Raw genomic sequence first — 17,722 nt, 5'->3', positions numbered from 1 at the left:
TACAGCGTGTGTCGAGTACAAACTCTAATGTGCTGCATAGATGCTCATGTTTCAAGTGTAAAGATGAGTTTACTAATCCCTGTGAACATTTTAGGGTTTTCTTTGTTTCCAGTCGAGTTGCGTTTTCCCGTCTGAGTGTTTCTGTTGCACTCCCGTGTGCGGAGGTGATGGGGTGGGCCTGTGGCAACGTCCACGACTGGGGAAGAGGGTGAACGCGACTCACTGGGTTTTTTGTTTTTTGGTTTTTTTTGAGACAGAGTCTCACTTTGTTGCCCAGGCTAGAGTGAGTGCCGTGGCGTCAGCCTAGCTCACAGCAACCTCAAACTCCTGGGCTCAAGCGATCCTCCTGCCTCAGCCTCCCGAGTAGCTGGGACTACAGGTATATGCCACCATGCCCGGCTAATTTTTTCTCTATATATTAGTTGGCCAATTAATTTCTTTCTATTTATAGTAGAGACAGGGTCTGGCTCTCGCTCAGGCTGGTTTCGAACTCCTGACCTTGAGCAATCCACCCGCCTTGGCCTCCCAGAGTGGACTCACTGGTTTAAACAAGGAATGACTTGAGGGCCTGGGTGGGCGTAGCATTGCCCAGCAAACACATGTGTGCACACGTGTGTGCCAGAACATGCCCACCCACCTCAGTGTGGAGGTGCTGTGGTCAGCGTGTGGTGTCCTCAGCAAACTGACTGAATATTTGGACGTTTGCACCCCCTCACTGACATGTTGGGGGGTCAGAACCCAAACGCCTGTAGTGCACCTTTGCTTGACCCCTCCCCCTCCCCCACAGGCCCCTCTGTGTACCTGTCCGTGCGTCCTGGGCTCGCAGAGGTCCTTCTGCACACACAGCCCCGGGCATCCTGAGCCGCTCCAGCTAAACACTGTCACCCTGTCACCCTGCCCAGCGGCCCCGGGTGCTTCTCCACCACCCCTCGCCTGGCATGGAGCGTGCACTGTGAGGCGTGTGGGTCCGGGGACTTGCCCGTGTGCAGCAGTGGTACGGGCGGAGTCCCCTGGGCAGTGTGGTGAGGCCGGGGCAGCCGGCGCCACGGTGAGCACGGAGTCCAGCACAGCCCAGCAGCCTCCTGTGAATTGTCTCTGTGATCTTGTCTTACTCTGTCGTCAGCCTCAGTTTGTGTGTGTGTGTGTGTTTTCCTTTTTTAAAGGATTTATTTTACACCTGTTATATCACATAGCATGTTTTAAACACCGAGCTATAACTCCCTAATAAGACAAAGCGAAGACAAAAAAGCTTGTCTTATTAGAAACAAGACACACCATCACTTATAGTCTTCAAACGTTATCGCCGCCGAGTGCCCGAGTCTGTGTGGGGGACCAGCACTTCTCGGGAACTGCTGAGCTGGTGGGGCTTCTGCGTGAGGCTCTCGTGCCTCCTGCCCTGAGCTGTCCCAGAGTCGGATCTGCCCGTCTGGGCGGCAATCGCAGGTGCACATGGGCCTCGTGGTTGGCCTGTGCCGTGGCCTGTCCCTTCCCTGGGGGGGCGGGGCGACACCCAGCATCTGTCACACAGCAGAGTATGTGGTAGACGTGCAGGGTGCTTGTTGGACTCAGTGGGCTGCTGGTGACCTTGGCCACCCCTTGTGAAGAGCCCACATCCCTGATTTTCCAGGAAGGAAGTGACAGAGATTGTTACAGCTGACATTGGCCTGACTGTGATCAAATCATTGAGTGTGAACTTTTTGAATTTTGTGTGCAAAGGTGAGTTTTTTTTTTTTTTTTTTTGAGACAGAGTCTCACTCTGTTGCCCGGGCTAGAGTACCGTGGCATCAGCCTAGCTCACAGCAACCTCCAACTCCTGGGCTCAAGCGATCCTCCTGCCTCAGCCTCCCGAGTAGCTGGGACTACAGGCATGTACCACCATGCCCGGCTAATTTTTTCTATATATTTTTAGTTGGCCAATTAATTTCTTTCTATTTATAGTAGAGACGGGGTCTCGCTCTTTCTCCGGCTGCTTTCTAACTCCTGACATCGAGCAGTCTGCCTCAGCCTCCCAGAGTGCCAGGATGACAGGCGTGAGCCACCGTGCCTGGCCAAAGATGAGTTATTTTTTTATATAACTAAAGAAAAGGAGAACTCCAGGGCCAGTGTTCTGCACTCTGCGCACTGTTCCTTTGTGACGTTTGTGCAGATGTTGATTTGCGGTTAGGGAATGTCCCTTTGCCCCACTGGTGCCTTTGCCTCGGTCGTCTGCGTTCCATTGTGGGAGTTGCCCTGTCAGGAAGCCGGCTTCCTTCATCCAGGGGGGCTGGAGGCTGCATAGGGTGGGGACAGCCCACGGTGACAGGTGTGCACCCATGGAGCGCGGGCTGGAGGCCGCAGGGTCTGTCCCTGGGTTTGGGTGGTGCTGTCCTCACCTGTCTGTCGGCCCCTCTTGGGCCATGGTGCGAGCCCCTGGCCAGACCGTGTGGACCCGCCCTGCGGTCAGAGCGTGGGCGGAGGGTGCTGGTGTCTGCCTGGAGGCTGGTGTGGGGCCGACTTCGCCAGCGTGGAGGTGCTGTGCACAGGTGAGCTATTACCGAGCGACTGTGCTCCCTGACCCCAGGTGGCACCGCCAGGGGAAGGGACAGCCAGTCCACGTGTGCCGCCGGGACACAGCAGGGATGAACCGTGGCCACGCAGGGCCACGTGGCTCTTCTCAGAGTCCGGTGTAGAGTGACAGCGGGGCGGTACCTTCCTCCTGTTCGCATGGCGGACAAGCCACCATGACCGGGCAGGTGGGGGTCCTAGGTAGGTGAGTTTCAAACGGGCAGAAGAGACTCTGGGTTGATGATGCCCACTGCCATGGCCATGGTAGTGGACGGACCTCAGAACTCATCACAGAAAAGGCTTTAACTCAGGCTGGGCGCGGTGGCTCACACCTGTAATCCTAGCACTCTGGGAGGCTGAGGCGGGAGGATTGCTCAAGGTCAGGAGTTTGAGACCAGCCTGAGCAAGAGCGAGACACCTTCTCTACTAAAAGAATAGAAACAAATTAATTGGCCAACTAATATATATAGAAAAAATTACCTGGGCATTGCGGCGCATGCCTGTAGTCCCAGCTACTCGGGAGGCTGAGGCAGGAGGATCACTTGAGCCCAGGAGTTTGAGGTTGCTGTGAGCTAGGCTAACGCCATGGCACTCTAGCCCTGGCAACAGAGTGAGACTCTGTTTAAAAAAAAAAAAAGGCTTTAACTCTATGCCACGTCCTTTGTGCCAGATTGTGCGTCAGTAAGGTACTCTGGAAACCAGTTCACTGGGCTTCCTCTGTCCAAGGCTCGGGGCTTTTAGGACTGAGGTGTCGCAGTGTTTGTTTCCCCGAAGGCAGGACAGAGTGCTGGCGGGCTGGGCGCCTGTGCCGGGTGTCAGGGCCATGGCCCCGTGGGATGGACGGGCCGGGCCTGGGAGCCAGCTGCCATTTGGGGTGGTGCTGCCTGTTCCACGGCTGGGCTGTGTCTGTGGCTCGGACGTGTGGTCCTGATACTCCTTGGGGCCTGCGCGCCGGGTGGCTCACCCCTGCCCTTCCTCCTCCGGCGTAAACTGTTACTGCCCTTGTGGAAGCGGCTGCCACGCGCGCTGTCTGTCCATGCTGTGTGCGGCTCGCGGCTCTACGATCTCACCAGTGGCTCCCGGAACCCCGTGTGGAGCCGTCCATGTCTGCTGTTTCTGCCGGGCTTCTGTTCACAGCCTGGCGGACGCTGGGGTGGGTCCTCCTGGGGCTGCGGGCCGTGGCCTTGCCACGGGGTTCCTGCAAAGCTCCCAGACGACCGTCTGCCAGCAGTGCCTGTACCTCGGTCTCCCCTTCAGCATTGCTGCTCCCTGAGCTTCCTCCCATCCTTCCTTCGGGCGGGGTTGTGCACCTCCCCCCTTCCCAGGAGGGTTCAGAACCGTTGATGGAGGCTGCCGGTCAGTGTGGATGGTCCTGGGTGTGTCCCATGTGGTTCCTGTGGGCTGCGGTACTCCCGTGGGCTGCGGCCCTCCTGTGGCTGCTGTTCTCCCGTGGACTGCTGGTCTCCCGTGGGCTGCAGCACTCCCATGGCTGCTGTTCTCCCGTGGGCTGCGGCGCTCTCGTGGGCTGCTGTTCTCCCGTGGGCTGCGGCACTCTCGTGGGCTGCTGTTCTCCCGTGGGCTGCGGCGCTCCCGTGGCTGCTGTTCTCCTGTGGACTGTGGGGCTCCCATGGCCGCGTGCTCAGGGTGTTCATTCTGCACATGCCCAGGCCCCTGCGGCAGTCTGTGCCTTTCCCCTTTGTCCCTAGAGGTGAGCAGACCTGTGCCTGCGCACCTGTGGTCCGGAGATCCTGCGAGAGCCCAGGCCACACCCCCGGCCTCACCTTTTGGGGATCCAGGGTTTCTGCCAGGGAATAGTTTTCCACTCTATGGTGCCAGAGCCCCTTCCCTGGACATGGGGCACAGGTCAGAGGTCCCCCTGAGGGCGGGTGGGTCCAGGTGGGGCAAGAGCTGGCCTGGGATCGAGGCCGATGCTCGGGGAGGGGTGCAGGCTGGGGGCTGGTCCTGCTCCCCCCCCCCCGTCACCTGTGTGGCTCTGCGTGGTTTCGTGTGGCGACAGTGGTGTCCTGACGGACGCACCCGTCCTTGGCGTGCTCTGGGCTCCACGGGCTGAGGGACGCCCCCAAGAGCTGTCCCCAGCGGTTCTGTGCACGGCATCTGTCCACTGTCGGGAGCTGTCGTAGGACTGGGTCACTCGGGCTCCTGGGTCTGTGCGAGTCTCCTCTCCTGCCTCAGTACCCACGGAGGGTGTCCCTCCGCCCTCAGGTGAGGGCCCAGGTGGGGGCCCTGGACTGCAGCCTCTACTTGCTACCCTCAGCTCCTGAGCACCCTCCCCAGCCTGTGTCCCTGGGAGACGCAGCAGTTGCACACCTGCCTGTACACCTGGGCACAGGTGCGCCCTCCACAGGGCAGGTGCAGGGGGTGGGATATGGCCTGCGCCAGGTCAGGCAGCTTTCTGAGGGGCGCGAGGGCCCCTCCCAGCCTGGTGCTGCTGCCCTGGGGATCTCCTCGTGGAGACAGGTGTGTGCGGATGTCCACGAGCACCTTGCCTCCAGCTCACGCGTTGCCTTGGTTTCGTTCGGCCGCGAGGTGGGCGCTTTGTACTTCTCAGAAGGTCTGAGCGCCCAGCCCCAGGTCCCCCCTGCCGGCCGCTACGTCCCGGCGCGTTCCTGTCCGTCAGCCCCCGCGGCGGCTTTCCAGGCTGTCCCTGCTGGCTCCGGCCCCGGCTTCCAGAGCACAGAGGCCCCAGCTCAGGTTTTGACTTTGTGACAGTGCAGAAGCCACCTGCGTTCAGTGCGCGCCTCGATTCGCCGTGGGCCGTGTCTGGGCGAGCCCGTCCACGCTGAAAATGTCGTCAGGTCAGCGCACACTTTGCACCCAGCGGCGTTCTCAGCTCACGGGGGCTCGTCGGGACCACGCGGCCCCTCCTGGGTCGGCAGCCGCGGCTTAGAGAGGAGACCGCCTCCAGGGCGCTGCTCGTGCCCACGCGGGGCTCTGGCACTGGGGGATGGGAGGTGGTCCCCGTGTGCGTGAGCAGTGGCGCTCTGCCCCGTGCTGCGGGTGTGCCCGCCGTGCCCTGCGCCTTGGCGAGCTGTGTCCCCGCGGTGGCGCCCGCCTGCTAACATCCCGTGGCGCCTCTGCAGCAGGGAGGGCGGTGGTGGCTGTGTGGGTAGCGCCGTCCTGGGACGTCCCTTCTCGCTGAGGACGGGGACCTCAAGGACAGGATGTGGAGGGGCCCGGATAGTGTCCTCGGGTGACTCCCAGGGACCGGCCCCTCCAGCCTCCTTCCCTCGCCCCAGGGGACTGAGCCGGCCACGCGTTTGCCTTCTCTCATTAGATATTTTTTGCCACTGATTTTTACACCACTGAGTGTATTTAGTGACGTGCGCGGCAGGTATTGGATGTCTCTCGCGTTCACACACGCACAATAGGGACGGGGTGGAACAGTCTGATGCTTGAACCATCTCTAAACTTGTAAATGGCACATCACAGCGCAGCTTTGTAATCTTTGTAATTTTTAGGTTTAGACTTTATCTGTTTTCTTACTGGTGCTATCTTCTTCTAAGGCACTTGTCCCTTTGTATTTAGTTTAATTAGAATCAACCGGATGCGGTCTGCAAGTCCTTCCCGTGGGCTGCGCAGACGTAGCGCCGGCCAACAGTGCGGGAGTGGATCGGCGTTTCTGGGGAGGCGACTGTTTGCGCTGACTCTCAGTAGGGAGTCCTGGGGGAAGTGGAAAGGTGTTCAGAGCCTTGGTGACACCAGCCAGACCCTTGTCTGGAGCAGCAGAGAAGATGTGGCTTTGTTTTGTAGATTTTCTTTTACTGCTTTCATTTGGCCAAATAAAAGTGTGGCAATCTCATGTACCCTTAACTTTTTTTTTTTGAGACAGAGTCTTGCTCGGCTGCCCGGGTAGAGTCACAGCAGCCTCTGACTCCTGGGTTCCACGATCCTCCTGCCACAGCCTCCCGAGCCGCTGGGACTGCAGCTGCCCCTACGCCCAGCTGAGTTTTTTATTTTTTGTAGAGACGAGTCTCGCTCATCTGGGCCTGGCCCTTCTTACACGGCCCTTCTTGTCACAGCTTCTTTCTTCTCCCCTCCCCACCCCAGGTTCTGTCGCCCTGGAAACCACAGCCAGTGTCTACTCAAGCAGGGTCTGCGGCCCGTCCATCACCCTCTGGCCCTGCTCCTGCCGCCTTCCCCAGCTGTCCGGGCGGCCGGGGCCCTCGCTGGTCCAGCCGTTCCATCTGCAGCAGCCGGCAAGGTCTCAGGACGGCACCTGCTGGCACCAGGATCACCCGAGCGCAGTGCGAGGCCCCGGCTTCCGGTCTGTCTTCCAGATCACCCAGCCAAGCACAAGAGTGTAGGGGTGTACTTTTTTGACCTTTTTAAATGTTGAATATCCAAGTGTATTTGGATATTTTAAACCTTTGTATAGGGGTGTACTTTTTTGACCTTTTTAAATGTTGAATATCCAAGTGTATTCCCCACTCAGAAAACCAAATCAGCACAGCTGCTTGAGAGCAGGGCGGTGTTCCTAGGTAGCAGCAGCAGATGAAAGGGCTGCGGGTTCGCTCCTCCCCACGGAGTCTGTACCTGCAGTTTTCCATGGGCTTACAAAGCAGAGCCCTAATTCCCGCCTCTCCCTGGGGTTTCCCAGGCTGCTCTTTGGTCCCTGAGGCCACAGGGCCACCGTTCCCAAGGCCTGCTGTCCCCACGGTCACACCCGTGCCACGCGCCGTCCTCAGATGGCCCCGCTCAGACCTCGAGGTGGCCTGCGAGGACTCCTGTGTCTGGCGTGGCCTGCGAGGACTCCTGTGTCTGGCGTGGCCTTCGAGGACTCCTGTGTCTGGCGTGGCCTGCGAGGACTCCTGTGTCTGGCGTGGCCTGCGAGGACTCCTGTGTCTGGCATGGCCTGCAAGGACTCCTGTGTCTGGCATGGCCGCCATTCGGGGAGAAAGCCGGGCGGGCCTCGGGGCGGCCTGCGAGGACTCCTGTGTCTGGCATGGCCTGCGGGGACTCCTGTGTCTGGCATGGCCTGCAAGGACTCCTGTGTCTGGCATGGCCGCCATTTGGGGAGAAAGCCGGGCGGGCCTCGGGGCGGCCTGCGAGGACTCCTGTGTCTGGCATGGCCTGCGAGGACTCCTGTGTCTGGCATGGCCTGCAAGGACTCCTGTGTCTGGCATGGCCGCCATTCGGGGAGAAAGCCGGGCGGGCCTCGGGGCCAGCGCGGGCAGGCGGTGCTCAGGCTCAGCCCGCGGCTCCACGGGCAGTTGCAGTCAGGGGCGTCTCCGCAGAGCGAGCGGGCGCCTGTCCCTCAGCATGGAGTCTGGAGTACGCCTGACCGCAGCAGGGGAGACGGGACGGGCAGGGCGGGTCTCGGGAGCGGCCGGGTCTGGGCACAGCTGAGAGGTTTCTGGTCCCGCACACCTTGAGCCTTCACATGTCGGAGACTGGTGAGAAAAAGGAGGACTCACACCTTGCTTTCCTCCCACCTGGGCAGAAGGCGCCTGTGTCCAGGCCGGGCTATTCTGAGCAGCAGAGGAAGCACATCCCAGGGTATGGCGGGTGTCCAGGACTGGCCCCGATACTGGCGTGGGCGGGCGAGGGCCGGTGCCAGGCTGGCGTGAGGTGGCTGTTGTGGGAGCCTCAGCTTCCTGGACCGTCCGCTCTGCTCTCGCGTAAGTCAGAGGTTTCCTAGAATGAAAACGGCCCCGAGGCGCCCATGCTAACACGGGAGACGTGGCAGGCGCCCTCGAGGGGGAGATCTTCCACCGATGTCACGGCCCATCGGAGGAAATCCGGACTCCTTGTCACCTCACAGGGCCCGACAGCGCCCCACCAGGGACACTCTTGTGCTTGGCTGGGTGATCTGGAAGACAGACCGGAAGCCGGGGCCTCGCACTGCGCTCGGGTGATCCTGGTGCCAGCAGGTGCCGTCCTGAGACCTTGCCGGCTGCTGCAGATGGAACGGCTGGACCAGCGAGGGCCCCGGCCGCCCGGACAGCTGGGGAAGGCGGCAGGAGCAGGGCCAGAGGGTGATGGACGGGCCGCAGACCCTGCTTGAGTAGACACTGGCTGTGGTTTCCAGGGCGACAGAACCTGGGGGTGGGGAGGGGAGAAGAAAGAAGCTGTGACAAGATGAGGGGCAGTGGGGTGGCAGTCATGTTGCAGGGAGGGGCTGTGTCTTATTTTGCTGGGCGCATGTCTGCAGGCATGTGCAGGCGTGTACATGTGTGCTTGGACGCACATAGGTGTGCACACATATAGCCACGCACACACATGCACACAGTGCATGCACACATATAGCTCCGTGCACAGTGCATGCACACCCGTGTGCACACATACGAGCACATACTCCTTGCTGTTGGATCCGGCTGTCTTGCGGGGAGGGTCCTGAAGTTTCCTGCGTGGCCCTGTCACGTGGCATCAGCCAGAATGTTCTTGTCACACACGGCAGCCTGTGCGGCTGTGTGTTCAGAGGTCTCCATCCTGAGTGCCGGTGCCGCCTGGATTTTCCAGAAGATAAGCAGACAACCGGTAGCTCTTCCCGCTGCTTCTCTTTCCTCTGGCTGTTTTTTCCTTCTCATCATTTGACCCTGGCTTGTGTGGTGGAATTTGCTCAACGTTAGAGTCTGTAGAAAACTGAAAACCTACATTTTTCCTGGTTATCATTTCGAAAGCAGGTCTTCCAGACAGGCGAAGGCGCACCCGGGTTCCAGAGTGGGAAGGGGAGGTGGTGGGATGTGCTGGCGAGAAGGCTCGATCCGCCAAACGCGACGCGCAGCAGGACAGCGCTGCCGGAGGCCTGCCCACGCGGTGGGCGAGGTTTCCACGCCGCGGTGGCCGCGCGCTCTCACTGGACACGGCTTTGTCTGGCCGAGTGAGTTAGCTCTTACCCCGGCATCTGACTTTCCCTCCGGTGGCTGTTACGGGACAACACTGGCAGCTGATGAGAAGCTGTGGCTTTATTCTTAAGTCCCAGGGGAGCAACTGTCATCTGAAAATGTCTCGTGATACTCGAAGCAAAGAACGTGGAGCTGCAGCCTGGCACAGTCTGCCCGCTCCGTGTTAGGTGTGCACAGGAGAGGTGCGTAACGGACACGGGGCCCCCCGCTGAGGGCCCGGTCCCCGAGAGCCCCGTTTGGCCGTGACGTGTCAGCAGCCCCCAGGAGCGAGCTGGGGCTGCGGGGGGCCGGGAAGGTTCGGGGTTCTGGGGGCCGGGCTGTGGTGTTGGCAGGGCCGCGGCCTCGCTGAGCACGTGCGCTGCGGCGGGGGCCATGCAGCCGGCTAACGTGGCCCCCGTCCTTCCACGGCTGGGACGGAAAGAGTGTGGTGACGGCACTGCTGTGACTCGAGCTCAGCCCCGTGCTTGCGTCTGCCCGCCGGAGTGCTGGGCGCCGAAGGCCTGGGCGCGGCCTCCTCCTGCAAGGCCCCACCTGACAGCACCACGGGCCGCGCAGAAAGGCCTCTTCCACCCGGCTGGCTCAGCCCCACACGCTGTGTGGTGAGCCCCCGAGACGTCTGGTCCCCTCGCTTGTCAGGGGGCCTTGTCCAGAGCGCATGGAAGCGGGGCTTTCCAGAAGGTCTGTTCCCTGGGTGAGCGGGTGTCCGTCCAAGGGATCCTGCTGCCCGAGAGACACTCGGGGTCCCCCGGACCCCTGAGGATGCGATGCGCTGGTGCCAGCGGCTGTGCCACGGCCCGCCCTGCGGCGCGCACCCCCGAGCTCTGCAGCGAGGCCGAGCAAAGCGCTGAGCCCGCCGCTCGGACAGCTCAGCCCGGACACGGTCCTGCCACACAGGCCCCGCGCGCCACTGTGGCCTTTGCCGTTTCACCGTGACCTGTGGGCACCGGCGAACACGGTCGTCCCCCTCAGCGGGGGGCGTGGCCCAAGACCCCCTTGGGTGCCTGAAGCCCCACATGGTGCCAGACCCTACACGTGCTGTGTTCCTGCACGCACATCCCTGCGTTAAAGTTAGCTCGTAAGTTAGATGCAGCGAGAGAGTGGCAGTGTCTGAGTCAAACAGAACAGTCATAACAACCTGTGATAAAAGTTCCGTGAAAGTGGCGAATGTGGTACCTCCCTCCCTCTGTCTGAGAATCTTACTGTACGGCAGAAACTTATTTTCAGACCTCGGTTGACTGCTAGTAGCTGCAGCCAGGGAGGGTGGAGCCGCAGACAGTGGCGAGCACTGTGGTGTCAGAGTGGTCTTCAGGAGCCAGAGCGCCCTGCGGCGGCACAGCGGTTAGGGGCCTGCACGGCGGCAGGCATACGGATCCGCAGAACACCGTAGAATCCAGGAGTAGGTGCGTGTGTGAGGGCGGGTGAAGTAGGACGCAGAGCGGGATTTAAAATTACTGAGGACGAGATGGATGTTTCCACATTTGGTGCCCATAGCCACCTGTCCATTGTAGTGCAAGGGGGTGAGCTAGATTTATACACATTTCAGATAAACGCCTAAATCTAAAAGAAACTATTGGAGCGTATACGGAAAAACAGAGAAAGAATGTGTTTGTCATGTTGGGATGAGGAAGGCCTGGCTTTGCAAGACACTGAAAAGCTATTTAAAGGAAAAATGGGTAAGTCTGATTTCATAGAAATGAAAACCTTTTCTAGGACCAGAATCAACGTGAACAAAATTGAAAAGAGGAAAATGGCATTTAGGGAGAAGGTATTCTTTGCATACGTAGCCAGAGGCTAGAACGGACGCGGCGTGATCATGGTGTGGTCAGAGGAAGAGGAGGACACCAGCTGCCACGCTGGCTGTGGCTCAGGGCATTGCCGCTCGAGTGAGCCACACTTCCCAGCCAGTCAGTGGCAGCAGGTGGAGGTGAGCCCCCCGGGAGGGTGGCGAGCCTGTTCTTGGCAGGTGAGGGCAGGAGGCAACGCCAGCCGCAGGGAACTCTCCGCCAAGCCCAGGTCGTCCTGGGGCCGTTCTCAGACTTGGGCACAGGCGGTCAGCAGGGAGCGTGGGGCCAGGTGAGCCCGCAGCCAGCGCTGGAGTCCTGGCGCCCCACCTGGGCCCAGCGTGTGCTGGGAATGCCCCGAGGGCGCCGGGAGGCCAGGTCCACCTCGCAGCCGTGGCAGGGATGAGGCCACTGTAGGCAGTTCCACACGAGACAGAGCAGAGCCACTGTGCCGTTTCTGGTCACATGCAGCTGCTGGAAACACACGTGAGAAACAGATCCACACGGTAAACTGCATGTGTGCGTGAAAATGCCCACCTGAGAGCAGAGGAAAGATCTGGAAGATGCCCAGTGCTTTAAGCCACCCCCTGGAAAGGGCGGGATGGATTTGTCCGTTGGCCCCTCCTGCCTCGCCTTCTTCCCTAATTGCTTACGTTTTAAATCTGCACGTCGGGATATTCAGATAACCCCGAAACTGTGGATCGAAGCGAGAGGCTGCTGGCCTCGGCCACTAACGTGCTGCCTGTTTGCAGGTATGGATCCTGGCGGGAGCCCGTCAACCCCTACTACGTCAACGCCGGCTATGCCCTGGCCCCGGCCACCAGCGCCAATGACAGCGAGCAGCAGAGCCTGTCCAGCGACGCGGACACCCTGTCGCTCACCGACAGCAGCGTGTAAGTCTGCCCTCGGGGGAGGTCCGTGCCCCGGTCAATGCCCGGCACTGCCGTGCGTCGTCCGCGCAGAAGTTTCCCGGGCCAGGCTCCGTGTCAGCGCGTGTGAGACGCAGGCCGCGTGGAGGACGTGCCCTGACTCAGTCCCGCTGGGCCAGGACCCCATCTCCACTGCTGCCGCGCACTGTGGCGGCACTGAGGTGGAGGCTGCTGGCCCCGGGGGGCAGAGTCCAGGTGCAGTCGAGACGCCCCAGGCCGCCCGGGCGAGAGCGCTGGGCCATTCCTCTCTGGCTTCCTAGTCCAGGGCCCAGAGGAAAGGGAGGTGCGGGCCGGCCGCCTCGCCAGTGGCTGTGCCAGGAGGTGTGGCCCTGAGAGGCGGCTGCAGGCACGTTCCCGTCAGCATGTGGGCGTTGGGCACGGGGCCGTCTCGCCGGGGGAGCCCATGCCGTCTGCAGCAGGGACGGGGGCCGAGAGGCTGTCCCGTGCCAAGCCCAGCGCCTCGGGGCCCCAGGGACAGGGGCCGAGAGGCTGTCCCGTGCCGAGCCCAGCGCCTCGGGGCCCCAGGACGGCCCGGTCTTGACGCCTGAGTGACCTGGGACCTGCGTAGCCTCGTCCCAGCCTCTGCGCCCCAGTGTCCTCGTCCCCACGTCGTGTGACAGCCGGGGGCTTGTTCTTCCGCTGTCACCCGGCCAGGGAGAGCCCCTGTGTGGGAAGGGGCCTGTTCTGTGGCCTCGTCTCCTCTGCTTCAGTGGGGGCTTCGGGCCCAGGCGCACAGTAGGGGTGGACGGCGTGACACGCGGGCGGTCAGCGCTGACTGCGCAGTCTGGTGCGGTCGTCGGACTCCGGCTTCCGAGAGTCTCGGGCCTACGGCGCCCTCAGCCCCGTGCCCTTGACTCCTGCCGGGGCTGGGGCCAAGCCCAGCACCCCAGGGTCCCTCCTGCAGCGTCAGGGCACCGGGACGCAGCCGCTCGCCACCACCCACGGGTGCCAGTGGGTCCTGGCGCTGCTTCCCTGCCTCAGCTGGTTCTCCTTTACCATTTTTATGTTTTGTTCTTCTTATTTTTCTGTCTTTATGTATTTATTTATTTTCAGACAGAGTCTCACTCTGTTGCCTGGGCTAGAGTGCCGTGGCGTCAGCCTAGCTCACAGCAACCTCAAACTCCTGGGCTCAAGAAATCCTCCTGCCTCAGCCTCCCTAGTAGCTGGGACTACAGGCGTGTGCCACCATGCCTGGCTGATTTTTCTATATATTTTTAGTTGGCCAATTTCTTTCTATTTACAGTAGAGACGGGGTCTCGCTCTTGCTCAGGCTGGTCTGGAGCTCCTGAGCTCTAACAATCCGCCCACCTCAGCCTCCCAGCATGCTGGGATTACGGGCGTGAGCCACCGTGCCCGGCCTTTGTTTTTCTGTCTTTAAATCTTCCAACAGCTAGATTTTTAGGTAAACAGAACAGGTCATCACCTGCCATTTCTGAGCCTAAGCTAGCCAGCCCTGTGCTGTCACACGCTGGGGCTCTCTGGTCTTTCTACTGCAACACCTGTGCAGTGGTGATGCCGGGGCTCTGTCCCTCGGGGTCGAGGTTCGGTGTGTGGCATTTCTCGTTGGCGCTACTGGGGTTCAGGCAGGGCCTGCTCTGCGTGCAGAGCGTGTGCAAACAGCAGCTGGAGCCTGCGGCGTCCGGAGCAGACTGCACATTCACGGCGTCTGGTTTCGTCTTCTCCAGAATTATTACTACAATGAAAATTAATCTGCCAACGCAGTTTTCCCAAAAAGTCTCTTACTCTCTCTAAGAAAAGAACATATGTTTCCTAAAGGGAGGCCCTAAAATAAATACACGTGTCTGTTTTCCCTTGATGTTCTGTTCATCTGTGTTCTCGTGGAAGCACTTAACAATTTGGAATGCAGAATTGCTGCAGGTATTTGAATGTACATCAGAGGCAGAGCAGAGAGGTGCATTGTTCCTGCCAGGGGCAGCTGTGCCCAGCCTCTCACACTGGGGCCGCACTGACGGCTGTGTAGCACGCGCTCGCCGGCCACGTGGAGGACGGTGCCTGATACAGAGGCACACGAGGTTCTAAAGCAGCAGTGTGGCCAGCGCGGTGGCGCACGCCTGCAGTCCCAGCTACTCGGGAGGCTGAGGCAGAAGGATTGCTCGAGCCCAGAAGTCGGAGGTTGCTGTGAGCTAGGCTGACGCCACGGCACTCTAGCCCGGGCAACAGAGCGAGACTCTGTCTCAAAAAAAACAACAACGTACATAATTTGATTTTATGTGTGTTTCGTGATCTCCTAAAGGGCTCGTGGCGAAAGCCTGTTGTTTGGGAGAACCAGCTTGCGCACCCTCAGAGACGGCGCCTCCAGGGTGCTCCTGGACGCCGCGACCGTGGGACTCTGGAGCCGGGCTGCCCAGGGTGACGGGCTGCAGCCCCCCAGTGCCAGCCCAGGCCGTAAAGCAGGGTCAGCAGATGGTTCCCGTGAAGGGCCAGCAGTGATGCATAGGCTGCACAGCCATGTACGGTTGCTGCCATGTGCTCCCACTCTTAGAACACGCAGAACCGTTCTTAGCTGTGAGCCTCGAGAGACAGGCAGGCCCGACGGAGACCAGTGGGAGAAAACAGTTGAGCTCTGGGCCTGCTGTTGTACACATCCGTGCCTGTGTGCGCGTGCACGTGTGTGATTGCATACATGCCAGTGGCGGTGGTAGCGTGGGTTCTGCGCTGCTAGTATCTGCGCTGTCGCCGGTCGATGGCGGTGGGGCAGGCCCGTACCCCGCCAAGGCTGGTCCTCCTCTCCGCGTTAACGCTCCTCTTTCCCCGCGCAGGGACGGGATCCCGCCGTACCGCACCCGCAAGCAGCACCGCAGGGAGATGCAGGAGAGCGTGCAGGTCAACGGCAGGGTGCCGCTGCCGCACATCCCCGTGAGTACCGCCCTCCACCCCGCCCCTCCGCCCGCGCCGTGGGTGCTGTCCTGGGGGGCTGTGCCGCTGGCAGTGGCGCTGGCGGCAGGAAAGCCACGTGCTGTCTCCCTCGAGCTCGGCTCACCCCTGGTGAGCGTGTAATCCACACTGTGTGCACGCACACGCCCCGCAGGCTGCAGGGCAGAGCTGCAGGTGACACTGAAGTGCAGCAGCCGCGGTCAGTGGAGGAGCCCCAGGCCCCGGGCAGCGCGCTGGTCTCTGGTCTCTCCGCGGGTGGCGGGAAGCGTGCTCTGCGCCGCCGCCGCGTGGTCTCGTGGTCTCTCGCTGCTGTGAAGCAGGGGGGGGCTTCCACTGCCAGGCCCTGCCCCTGCACGGCCACTCGGCCCCGAGGCGCCGGTGGAAAGCCTGGCGGTGCCCCCCCTCCCCAGTGCCGCCTTCCCTGAGCCCCACTTTGGCCAAGGGAAACTTGGGGTGTTGGCCGTCTTGTGGCTGGACAGCAGCGGCCTCCCGGGCTTCGCCTCCTAGATAAAGTCCCTGCGGCTTCCGCTGAGCCGGCCCTGGGGCTTTGTGGGTTGCAGGGCGTGGAGCCCGTGCGGGGCGGAGCTGGTGCGGGGAGGAGCCGGTGCGGGGAGGAGCCGGTGCGGGGCGGAGCCGGTGCGGGGCGGAGCCGGTGCGGGGCGGAGCCGGTGCGGGGCGGAGCCGGTGCGGGGAGTTGCCGGTGCGGGGAGGAGGGTGCGGGACGGAGCCGGTGCGGGGAGGAGCCGGTGCGGGGCGGAGCCGGTGCGGGGAGTTGCCGGTGCGGGGAGGAGGGTGCGGGACGGAGCCGGTGCGGGGAGGAGCCGGTGCGGGGCGGAGCCGGTGCGGGGCGGAGCCGGCGCGGGCAGACCCACCTCAGAGCGTCGTCCTGTGAGGAGTCGTCTCTGGCTTCGCTATTCTGACCTGGAAAGACCTTGGGGGAGACGAGGGCAGCCCACGCGGCGTCTCCAGCCCCGGTGCCTGGGCGTCCGCACGCAAGGCGTGGAGGACACCCCTAGCCGGGGTTTCGCAGTCTCCTAGCTTTTCTGCAGATGCTAATTTCCAGGCTGGCTCACGGTTGAGCAGAAGGGACGTTGGTCCTCACTTCCTAGGGAAGGGTATCGCAGTGTTTCGTCACCTCCCAGCCGGCCCTCGGCACAGATTTGGCTTAAACTGGGCGTGAATGGTGTCTGCTTATCAGAAAGTGGATGATACTGTGGGCATGTGTGTGTGCAGGTACACGCATGTGCATCCGTGTGCGCCTGTGTCTGCATGTGTGTGCGAGTGCCACGGTTGGTCTGGGCCCGCCTGCCATCGGGTCTGGAGCCATCCGTGGAGTCGTGTGCGGGATGCTGGGGCTGGTTAGGGCTGAGGCCCCCGGCTGCGCGGGCTCAGCATGGCGGGAGGCTCCACCCACGCAGCCGCCTGGCCCCAGGCGCCTGCGTAGGAAATCCATGTGCAGGACACCCCCGCGGCGATCTGGCCTGCGATGGGACAGTGGCAGGCAGTGCACACTCCAAAGGTTCATGGAAGACTTTCTGTAAGCTTTTCTTGCACCTTTTCCGTGAGTTTGAGATTGTTTGAAAATGAAAACGTTTTAGTTCAATGGATCAGTTTAACCACTTTGGTATGAGCATCGACTTTAGCCGACAGCCGTCATATGAAGGTGCACAGCCGAGTATGGACTTTAGCTGACAGCCGTGATATCAAGGCGCACAGCCGAGTATGGACTTTAGCCGACAGCCGTCATATGAAGGTGCACAGCCGAGTGTTGACTTTAGCTGACAGCCAACATATGAAGGTGCACAGCCGAGTATGGACTTTAGCTGACAGCCGTCATATGAAGGTGCACAGCCGAGTGTTGACTTTAGCTGACAGCCAACATATGAAGGTGCACAGCCGAGTATGGACTTTAGCTGACAGCCGTCATATGAAGGTGCACAGCCGAGTATGGACTTTAGCTGACAGCCGTCATATGAAGGTGCACAGCCGAGTATGGACTTTAGCTGACAGCCGTGATATCAAGGTGCACAGCCGAGTGTCGACTTTAGCTGACAGCCGTGATATCAAGGTGCACAGCCGAGTATGGACTTTAGCTGACAGCCAACATATGAAGGTGCACAGCCGAGTGTCTTTAGCTGACAGCCGTCATATGAAGGCGCACAGCCGAGTGTCGACTTTAGCTGACAGCCGTCATATGAAGGTGCACAGCCGAGTGTCGACTTTAGCTGACAGCCGTCATATGAAGGTGCACAGCCGAGTATGGACTTTAGCTGACAGCCGTCATATGAAGGTGCACAGCCGAGTATGGACTTTAGCTGACAGCCGTCATATGAAGGTGCACAGCCGAGTGTCGACTTTAGCTGACAGCCGTCATATGAAGGTGCACAGCCGAGTGTCGACTTTAGCTGACAGCCGTCACATGAAGGTGCACAGCCGAGTGTCGACTTTAGCTGACAGCCGTCATATGAAGGTGCACAGCCGAGTGTCGACTTTAGCTGACAGCCGTCATATGAAGGTGCACAGCCGAGTATGGACTTTAGCTGACAGCTGTCATATGAAGGTGCACAGCCGAGTATGGACTTTAGCTAACAGCTGTCATATGAAGGTGCACAGCCGAGTGTTGACTTTAGCTGACAGCCAACATATGAAGGTGCACAGCCGAGTATGGACTTTAGCTGACAGCCGTCATATGAAGGTGCACAGCCGA

The 17,722-nt window shown here is 60.8% G+C and overlaps 1 protein-coding gene across 2 annotated transcripts in view; it reads left to right on the top strand.

Moving 5' to 3' along the window:
• AXIN1 (axin 1) overlaps positions 1 to 17,722 on the top strand; it is a 49,231-nt gene that overhangs the window by 15,740 nt on the left and 15,769 nt on the right. For both annotated transcript variants that reach the window (XM_075994902.1, XM_075994901.1), the window contains exons 3-4: positions 11,944 to 12,084; positions 14,901 to 14,997. In XM_075994902.1, coding sequence (XP_075851017.1) covers positions 11,944 to 12,084; positions 14,901 to 14,997 — 238 coding nt within the window. The remainder of the gene's footprint in view (positions 1 to 11,943; positions 12,085 to 14,900; positions 14,998 to 17,722) is intronic.

The sequence above is a fragment of the Microcebus murinus genome, chromosome 19, assembly GCF_040939455.1.
Source record: "Microcebus murinus isolate Inina chromosome 19, M.murinus_Inina_mat1.0, whole genome shotgun sequence".
NCBI lineage: Eukaryota > Metazoa > Chordata > Mammalia > Primates > Cheirogaleidae > Microcebus > Microcebus murinus.
Note: the sequence above shows the minus strand (reverse complement) of the source record. Positions and strands in the feature narration are given on the sequence as shown.